The sequence below is a fragment of the Glycine max genome, chromosome 6 (assembly GCF_000004515.6).
Source record: "Glycine max cultivar Williams 82 chromosome 6, Glycine_max_v4.0, whole genome shotgun sequence".
Lineage (NCBI taxonomy): Eukaryota > Viridiplantae > Streptophyta > Magnoliopsida > Fabales > Fabaceae > Glycine > Glycine max.
The window spans coordinates 50,664,975-50,675,100 of record NC_038242.2 but is presented as its reverse complement, the minus strand read 5'-3'; the positions used below and the strand labels follow the sequence as shown (position 1 = coordinate 50,675,100).

Below are 10,126 nucleotides of genomic sequence, written 5' to 3'. Positions count from 1 at the left end.
AAAATTGTAAAGAATTTCTCTATATCAATTTAAATATTTGATTAAATTAATTCTAGACTCCTAAATTATTTAGGAATTCTTAATTAGATCTTTAAGCTAAAAAGGAAAAGGCAATTAAATCCTTGGTATAGCAAAAATTTTGTAATTGATTAATTTAACCTAAATGTAATCAATTTTTTAGTTTTATTAGAACCGGATAAAACTACGATGATAAATTTATTCTTTCTATAGTCTTAATATATAAAGCAACTAGATGTATTAATTTTTTGAGTATTTTTTTTATGCATATCAATTTTTTAGTATTTTTATAATTTGAGAAGTCCCGCGTCTCTTGCCTTCATTATCGGGATATAGTTCATATTCTAATCGTGGGTTAAGATAAAATGTAACATATGCTACGAGATTATGTAATTTATTTCCGTTGAATCCATCAACAGGTATACCTGATTAAAGTTGTTTATGAATATATTTTTTCCAAGACATCTGTTACTGGCCAATTCCCTTACTGGTTTTATTTAATGGAATACACTAATGCCTTACATGCAATTGATGGAGTTCTTTCAATTGTTATACCTAATATTCACGTGTTTGTCGCAAACTACCCCCTATAAAAGGTGTTAAGAGCGTACCTATAGTTTTTTTTTTTTTTTTTGCTTTAAAGAATTAGATGCAAAATGTAGTTCTAGAGAATGCTATGGTGCTATGTATATATAGCTCATTGCAGAAGAATAAGCAAGATATATTCGACAAGAAAAATCATCTAATTGGCTTGCATACTTCAGGGCATTGCTATGGCTTGTCTTTTTTACTTTTTTTTTCTTTATTATTGTTTCAACGATCAGTCCAAACATTAGATTTGCTATTACATGAGACCAATTGACCATGCAAACGAAGCATCATATTTTGGTGCGTTTGATAACTTAAATTATTGAAGATGGCATCAAATTAAGAACACCCAAAGGGTGACTATTGCACATCCTGATAAGAATCTAACGAAAAAGATGGAATCAAATTGAGAGGATAAAGTGACGAATTAAAAGGGAAGAAGTAGTGTACACTAGAGGAATGGAAACAGAAACAAACGAAACATAAACCAAAGGTTGTGGAAAAGAGATATATCGTATGGACATGAAATGTGTGGAGGTTACGTCAAAAGGTGGGAGATAGGTATTTAGTGGGCAGGCGTGAATTAATTAAAGATATATGGAGCTCAACACTTAGGAATTAGGAATGAAAAAATAAAAAAATAAAAAAAAACAAACCAAAAGAATATTTCAAGGAATATCCAAATGCATCATATGAGGGCTTTCGCATTTGTAGTCAACTAGCCACTCAACTCTTTCTTAATTTAGACCATTGGTATCCAAATGCCAAGTACCTATTAGCAACGAATAAAGGCTTTATTTGAAATTTACATGAACTAATTCACTATTTTTCAAATTATACCATGAGGTGTTTAGTAATTTTATAGGGACTATTATAATAAAAAAATCAAAGAATTTTTTTAAAATCTAGTGTAGATTTGTCAGGAGTCCAAAACATGAAAATTAACATAATCACGACCATGACTCTGAATGTCATGGCAATGACTTCTATCAGGTGGTCCGATTGTGATTTTCTTCTAATTTTCAAGTGTTTCTATGCTCCTAGCTTCAATCTGACCCTTAGAGTCACCATGCATCTTTCTCCTTGGTTTGATATCTTAGAGTTTAAGAGACAACCTTGAAACATGAAAATACCAAAAGCGTAACCAGTTAAAAAAAAAATGAAAAACAAAGCAAATACAAGGTAAATGAGTCCTAAAGTTAAGAGTATGCAATATTTCCTAAGTGAAATGCTACATGAATTATGTAAAATGCAACGCATCAATATACTAACAAAACAATACTAATTCAACAGTGTAATAGAGTGTCACACATCTAGCTACTTCGATAAACTGACATAACAATGCATTTAAGCTATTATAAACTCAGTTGTTTGTAGGGTTTCGTTACGTGTTACTTTTATAAAACAAAAGGTTGTGTAAAAATTTGCCCAAATAAGAAACTGGGAGACATGAAGGTGTGCACTCACTAAATTTTTTTTTTTTTTTTAACAAGGTGCACTAATAATCATATAGGAACTGCTCCACATCATTGAAATCCACATGATGAAGAGTAATATTTATGTTTTTCCTTCTTCTCTACCTTTTTGTATTTGGGGTAGGGAAAAAGAAAAACATCAAGAGTTGAGTTAATCAAAAGAATCATCTAAAAAGTTAATTACATATTTATAACTCAAACTCAAGATTTTTAAATAGTTAAAACAATCAAATATCAATAAATCTCCATGCCACGTTCGATGGTTTCAATCGAGAATAATTTCAAGATACTAGTTGATGTCAATGACGTGTGATAAGTGCAATTTGATTATTGTTCTTCACACTTTTTATGGCCATGCACTTGAGATGCGTGGCTTGTTTTTCTTTCATTAATTAATGGCTGTGTAAGTAATAGAACTTCCTCACGCTAGCGGAAATAATACGTTTAGTTTAGTAGAATGGAGCCATCATTTTCATCCTTCAAAATGTATAGCGTTGACATTTTTATATATATTTTTTGAGAGGAAGCCTCGATAGTATTATGAGTTTAATCATCATGTATTATCGATAATATAAAATAATTTTACATCATCATTCAATCATAAATTATCATTGATATAATTTTTAAAATAATTATCATAAAAATCAACAATCTTATCATAAATAATAAGATATATGATAGAATAATAATGTAAAATATTTTAGACTATTGGTTATAATCATTTTTATCGTATTATATTGGTCTCTATAATTAAAAAAAAAATAAGTCTCCAAATTTTTCAATTGTTTCATCTAAACCTTAAACATATATTAATATTATTACTTAAATCATACAGTTTTTTATTTTAAAAAAAAATTGGACTTATAATTGACAAATTGCACTTTTAGAAACTTAGTTAAAATTTCTCTAATTTCAAATACTAATGTAATAAAACTATAAACTTTCAGCAATTAAAAATTTAAAATCCATACAGAATAAAAGTATGAAACAAGTGCAATTTGAAATCCATACAGGAATTTCAAATAATAATGTAATAAAACTATACACTAGAAAGAAGTTTTGAGATCCATACAGAATGAAAGTATGAAACCAACACAATTACCAAGAATCATGCAGAAGATAATAACCCCTTTGCTTAAAAATGGATTTTCATAAAGTTAATGTGAAAATAACAATGCTACAACTCAATAATAGGAAAAACCAGGAAGAGCTCCCTTGCCAAAATCTCCTGGAGGTTATTGTTCTATCAAAACTTAGGACTCTATAGAGGTTCATAATCATATCCAAAGATAGCCGAAAAATAGCAAGCAATGAAAAAATAACACACACAGAAAACACAACTACAACCTTGTTTTCCAAAGACACTTGATTTTCCCGGACTTTTTCAACCTCAGACCTGCATTACCAACGAAACAAATGAATAATCATATCCCAAGACAAAAATAATTAATTTAAAAAAGACACTGTATAATCCAATAACTTTATGGACCTTATAAATTGGGTGTTTTATCCCTATTAAAAAATTTCCTTTATTGATCCCTATAAAAAAAATTGTTTCATTTTAAACCTTGATCTTATTGTTTATGTTCCAATAAAATTATAGACATTTCATATAGGTTTCTCAAGTGTTGAAAATTTCTCATTTTAATTAGGAAACAGCACACCTGTTTTCCAATCTCTACTAGATATGTCACCACTTAATAGGAACAAGGACTAAAATGAAGAAAAAAAAAATAAAATATATATATATATATATATATATATATATATATGTATATAAAAGAAGCAAAATAGAGAAAAAAAATTAAGAGGACCAGAAAAAAAAATTCTTCACTCATACTTCTTGATAAGAAATTACTTGTCAAAGGAAAACGATAGAAAATACCAAGACAGGGAAATGCATGGAAATTAATCCTCTGCTTATGCTACTAAGGTCCTCTCATATTAGAGGTCCTCTGTTTCATTTTTTATTTTTCATGAAAAAACACTTCTATTTTGAAAAATAAATTTAAAAAATTGAGAGTGTTTTAAGCTTTTCAAAAACAAAAATTAGAATCAGAAAAAATAATAGATCTTCGATTATTTTGAGAAATTGTTTTGAGATTTGTGTAGCTTCTGAAAAAAGCTATAATTAAAACTTTCAAAATTAAAAGCAGCAACAAAAATAAAAAAATAGCTTCTGTTTTTTTATAAAACCTCTAAAAATAGATCACTTTTTTAAAACCTTAAACGAATGTGCCCTTAGTCTAGTTTGCGTGAGGTGTTAGATTTGAACCTCATTGTCATTATGGTAATCCAAAAAAGCCTAGTTATTAGATCTGAACTAGCCCCTTATTGAGGAAAATCAAAGAAAGCTTGTAAAATCTCACCTTAAAACAGCATTGTCCCTTAGTACATGATCCAGTTGCACAGAAAAATGGGACCTCCAAGAGTCAAGATCACTAAATTCTTTCATCTGCAAGGGTAACATTATTTTTAGGTGAATAGAAAGTAAAACTATAGTGATGTTTTATCATTATAGACAAATATTGCCAAAAATATACCAGAAGAAACATATCATACCATAACATCTTGTCGTTCAAGGAATCTACTAATTTCTTCTTTGATCTTCTCTAGAAGTAGATCTTTTTCTCCCATGTCTTTGCTGTACTCTTTGAAAATGTTGATATATCTAGAATTTAAGTCCTCCATATACTGCTCCAAAACAGACAAATTTAAGTCCAGATAACGAACTTTCTGCATCAGAATCTTGAGAACGGTATCCCCCGGCATCCGACCAACTTGTTGACGGATTTCTTCAACTGGATCAGGAACATTTCTTTTCACAATTATAGCTTCTTGGTTTTCAGAAGAGATTTCTGAAGCAGGATCAGAATTGATCCCTGTGATAGTATTTGGCCTAACATTGTCAGCCTTGGCAGCGTTAGAAAGGGGAGATGCTACCCTCTTCTCACCATTACCTTCCCCAGATGCAAATGGCTTATCTTGGGCATATATCAAATCCTCCAGCATTCTCTCAATGGCATCCACCCCATAAACTTCAACTATGCTCAATGTGCAATAAAATTCTGAACCATAGTGGCTTTGAAGATTCAATTTTATATATCGCATCCATTTTTGCTCCTCAAGAACAAACCTTTGAGCCTGCTTCACATTTGAGGCCGTGAAATTCCCAAGGAAAATCCAAGCATCTGTTGGATATACCAAACTGCCATATAATTCAAACTCTTTGAAATTGGAAGAGTGGTGCTCAAAATTAGCTATTTCTATTGTTTTTACCAAGGTTTCTTCTGAAAGTTCTATAACGACAAATTTCTCCTCTGAAGAACACGGATTTCTAAGATATTTGTCTTTGTTTCTGCTTAGAATGTCAGAGGCACCTCTGGCTTCTTTGTTAGAAGCTAACACTTTGGCTCCCTTTGATGCTGAAGCATAATTGTATTCAGCACCACCAGGCTCTAATCTATGTATTACACTTCCAGATGGATTAGTGCCTGACTTAATTTTAGAACCAATTGCCCTGCTCTTGAATTCATCAAGACCAAGAGGCATTGCCTGAGACAAGTGATTATACTTCTGCACATCATTTTGATGCTTCGCAGCAGATTTAGATCTCTCAACTTCATGCTCCTCTGTATCAGGAGAAATATAATTTTCTTTATAACCCGTTTCTACACGGTTTATGCTTTCTCCACTGGAAAGTGACTCACCGATTAAACCATCAGTTTTAGCACCATCAGAGCAGAAAGTCTCAGAAGGAATGTAGACATCATCAGTCTCTTTAGTTAAATATTCATCAGCAGAATTAGATTTTTTACATTGTCTGTGTTCATCTTCATTCCAATTTGATACACCAACTGGAACTTCTCTAGATTCATGATCTACATATAGACAATAAACCAACTAAATAAGAATAAGCTGCATACATCTACAAGGAAAGGGGATTCTTTTTTTTTTCAAAAAAAATATCATATGTGTTTGTTTTGTCCTCAAGAAGCAAATTTTCATCCAAGAGAATGAAGGAAATGTAGCAATATATGGCATTGTGGAACCTCTGTTTATATTGTGAAACATGGAAAGTGCTTGTCAATCTAGTAATGAAATTGTCAGATTTTATTTAAGTATTCAACTACTTACATATCTCAATGGGAAGGCTTCTTCTCCCAATCAATATAGTTGAAATTTCTCAAAGGAGTGAGAAAAGTAAGAAAAAGATTGTAAGAGACACGAAACTTTTATTTTTTAGATCTGTCACTCACTCTTGTGATAATATGTGATGCTTATCTACTTTCTATGAATTTACATTTTAGCAGAGGGGGAATAGAGTGTGGCATTCATACTTAATTTAATTTTTCTTTTTTTAGTTCCACTCCTGATTTAAACAACGGATCTCATAGTAAGTCATACCCTCTGATAATTAAGACACTGCTGGAAGAAATTATTTTGAGATTTAAGCCAAAAACTTATAATCATTTTGACCAAACTCAACCTATAAACCAAAACAAAATTCTTTAACAACACAAAACCCATCAGGTAAATAAATTGGACACATAAAGCTTCTACAGCAATGGAATTATTAGGAAACATAGGGGTAAAGGTGATCAATATCTGTATTCCAAGATAAGAAATGAATTCTTTACAACAGTGTTGTTAAATAGCAGCCACGGCGGAATGGCTCGGCGGATTTTTTGCCAACCGCCATAGGCAATTTGTGAAGGGAAGCCCGCCATGGCAGTGCCATAAGGCGCATTAGCGTGTTTATATGGCAGAATTTCATCCTTCCACCATTGATAACACTGCTTTACAATTACTAGATCTATTCCATCAAAGAACACATAGACCAACTGATGCAAAACTCACCGCTCAATCATAAAACAAGGCTGTGTATCCATCTGCCACAACCATTATTTATGATGGAAAAGCAATCTACAAGCGAAAACAGTGCCAAGTAGAGATGGAATCTCATTCACACACGGCATACCTCAATAGCTAAAAACAAAGCCAGGAGAACAAAAACAAAATAAACAATACCTCCATAACCATGGCCATGGCTTGTCCATAAGCTGAAGAGGAAGACCAGACCCCACAAAACAAAAACCAACGACAGAGAAACTTTATACAGATAGACATAGTTCCTCCCACTTGTAGCCTTCTGTATAGCCCTTCTTTCCAGAAGAGCTTTCCGTGATCTCTGCATTGCACATCAACCCAATTCACTGCTACACCCCTGCAACAACAGGCAACACATCTTTTTCCCTCATTCAAAGCTCATCAATAAGATGCAAAAGCAAAAGGGTATGTTAATGTATCAATTAACTTTTGAGATCAGCAAAGTGCCACACATAAAATAAGGCTCTAAAATCTAAGAGGGATCACAACAATGCAAGAGCACATGCACATGGAGTGAGATATAAATTGAAGTTTCTTATAAACTCTGAAAGGTGAATGCAGTAAAATACAAAAACCCTATTCCCACCAATAAAAGATGAAAAGTTCAATTCTAAGCAAAGCTCCAAGGACAACCATCTCGCCATTATAAGGAGTGAAAATTTCCAATCAAGATCAGAAATCCATCTTAATGGTAAAGCAAAAGAATACCCTTTTTATAGGAAAAGGAATAACATGCCACCAAGAACGATAGTGACAAGACTCTATTCCAAATCCAATCAGCAAAAACAAGAGTACAAGACCCATCATAGAAAATTTACCCCAATTCAAATATTATTTTTTATTTGGAAAAAGTAGTAGAACATGGAGGAACCCCTGATACTAGTCAAAGTGCCAATGACATGTTGAGATTGTCAGCAGAGAATTATTGTCCTCAACTATTTTATCCGATCGCAACTACTCAACTAGTCCTTAGATATCTTATATAAGAGATCTCTCTAAGAAGGACTGTCAGATGGATGCAACACAACAAGAACTGTTTTAAGCCAAACAAAAACAATAAGCACTCACTGGTCAGTACTAAAACTATGCTGAAAGGGGTCATATCAAGAACAGAACGGGCATGAAATCTCAAAGGGTCATGATATCAAGCAAGAATTTGAGGTGAAACACAAGAAATCAAATCAGATGTGGGATCCAAATCAGAAAGAACGTAAATTGAATGAAGAGTGTGACCTTTGGGATTGAAAAGCAGTGGAATTGGGTGTTGGGAAAGTGAAGTGTTCAGTTCTACACTAGTACTAATTGGGAATAATCATGGAGAAGAGGGAATTGGGTTTGTAAGAGAAGGAACACAACGCGTGGAAACTGCATCCAGGTTGTCTTGTTTTGTCCACTCCTTTTGAATTCAAAACCATTCTCTCTCTCACTACATATTTCTAAATATATGGTAAATAAGAAAATAATTATAAATCACTTAATAACTCTATATAATAATATTAAAATGAATGAAAAGAAAAGAACAAGAGAAAAAGAAAAGGCTAAATATTGTTTCATAATAGTCATACTCAAGTTGATTAGAATTTTCTTCCCTAGACCTGAAAAATATTTGTGATATTCGCTGAAAAAAAGACTAAATACTAAAGTATAAAATGTAAAATTTAAAAGTTTAAAACAAAAATGAAGTTATTGTATGATCAAATTGGCTCATTGAAAATGGTAAAGTCAATAATATCAATAAAGAAAAAAAGAAAATGGTAAAGTCAAGAGTTATACCTATCAAAGTCAAGAGGAGATTATATTTTTTCTCTCGGATCTAAAAAATCTACCTATGAAACAAGCCCCCCTAAATTAATAAACCAAATTAAGTTAAACTAATTAATCAGTCTAGTTTGAATTTTGGTTCATAAAAAATTAATTAATTAACTTAATAATATTAATGATCAGATCGACCGGTAGCGTTACTTATAAGTTATATGGACCAATTTAATTGATGGTTGTTAAAGTAAAAAATTAAATTTTCTGTTTAATAACATTAATGAGGAAATTAACGGTAGTATTAATGTTAAAGACAACTAATGTTTTACCCTATTTGAATCGATGTATAGTGGTTAAGCATCACACAGGCAAGTCAGAACAAAGGTAATTGAATCCTAGGAGGTGTAATTTTTGTTAAAAGACGCAAAACTTGAAAAGCAAGATCACGTACATACGTGCATTTTACATTTCAAGATCTCACGACAAGGGTCTCTTGCACTGTTGTATAATCCTTTTTCTCTTAACTTATTATTTTTTTGCCTTTTTCTTGAGTGTTGGAAGCTTAACACAAACTCATTACATGCTCCACGTTGCTTTGGTGATGTTTAATTATCTAAAAAAACTAGAAATTCATTCAACCAAAATGAGGGTTATCAACTAATGCATGCATGGAACCTTTTTTTATATCAGATCGAAATGTTTCTTCCATATATATCATACCTGCAGGAGGGGAAATGTGGTTAGGAATTTTATCAACGTGCATCAAATAAAAGTAACCATCCACAAGATAGGACATCCTCCAAATTTAATTCACCAAAAGATTGAATAGGAATATATTCAGTCAACTTACTTCACAAGAAATCTTTTTTGTCAAAAGTTTCTGATACCAATTAATTCTCTCTTCATTGTATTTTAAATTTCTAATACAAGAAGATCGAGTGCTGCTTATAATTTACTTCGCTTATGAACATGCATGCCAATATATCACACATACAAAATGTCATCATAAGATTCAAGACCGCATTTTACTTGTAACTGTGGAGTTAAAGTCTAATACAAACATGATTTACTTGGTGTCAAAATTAGAAAAAGGTTACTGATTCTAAACTGCATTGCATACCACAGCATACATGCATAGATTGAACACAGAAGTAAAAGTCAAGTAGGATTACCATATATATATATATATATATATATATATATATATATATATATATATATATATATATATATATATATATATATATATATATATATATATATATATATATATATATATATATATATATATATATATATATATATATATATATATATATATATATATATATATATATATATATATATATATATATATATATATATATATATATATATATGTATAAATATATATATATATA

General features: G+C 31.1%; 1 protein-coding gene across 4 annotated transcripts; it reads right to left on the bottom strand.

The window, feature by feature from the left end:
• Window positions 1-1,480: 1,480 nt before the first annotated feature.
• LOC100786015 (SUN domain-containing protein 4) lies at window positions 1,481-8,383 on the bottom strand. Of its 4 annotated transcripts, XM_041016784.1 has the most exons (6): window positions 8,205-8,383; window positions 7,113-7,308; window positions 4,644-5,962; window positions 4,451-4,536; window positions 3,429-3,477; window positions 1,481-1,721 (listed from the first exon to the last, which is right to left on the bottom strand). In XM_041016784.1, exons 2-6 carry the CDS (start codon window positions 7,276-7,278, stop codon window positions 1,710-1,712), a joined length of 1,632 nt encoding a protein of 543 aa, XP_040872718.1. In that variant the 5' UTR covers window positions 7,279-7,308; window positions 8,205-8,383; the 3' UTR covers window positions 1,481-1,709. The 4 variants fall into 4 exon arrangements, with proteins under 4 accessions (XP_040872718.1, XP_006582435.1, XP_003526394.1 ...); XM_006582372.4 differs by lacking the exon at window positions 1,481-1,721 and having other exon boundaries at window positions 3,212-3,477; window positions 8,040-8,383; XM_003526346.5 differs by lacking the exon at window positions 1,481-1,721 and having other exon boundaries at window positions 3,212-3,477.
• Between the last annotated feature and the right edge of the window lie 1,743 nt (window positions 8,384-10,126).

Bases quoted from the DNA above. Each gene is read 5' to 3' on its own strand.
- LOC100786015 (XM_006582372.4), bottom strand. From the start codon at position 7,278: ATGCAGAGATCACGGAAAGCTCTTCTGGAAAGAAGGGCTATACAGAAG. The intron at 5,963-7,112 runs GTATTGTTTATT...GTCTATATGTAG, and splicing joins CCATGGCCATGGTTATGGAG to ATCATGAATCTAGAGAAGTT. The intron at 3,478-4,450 runs GTGAGATTTTAC...TTGGTAATGCAG, and splicing joins AGGGACAATGCTGTTTTAAG to GTCTGAGGTTGAAAAAGTCC.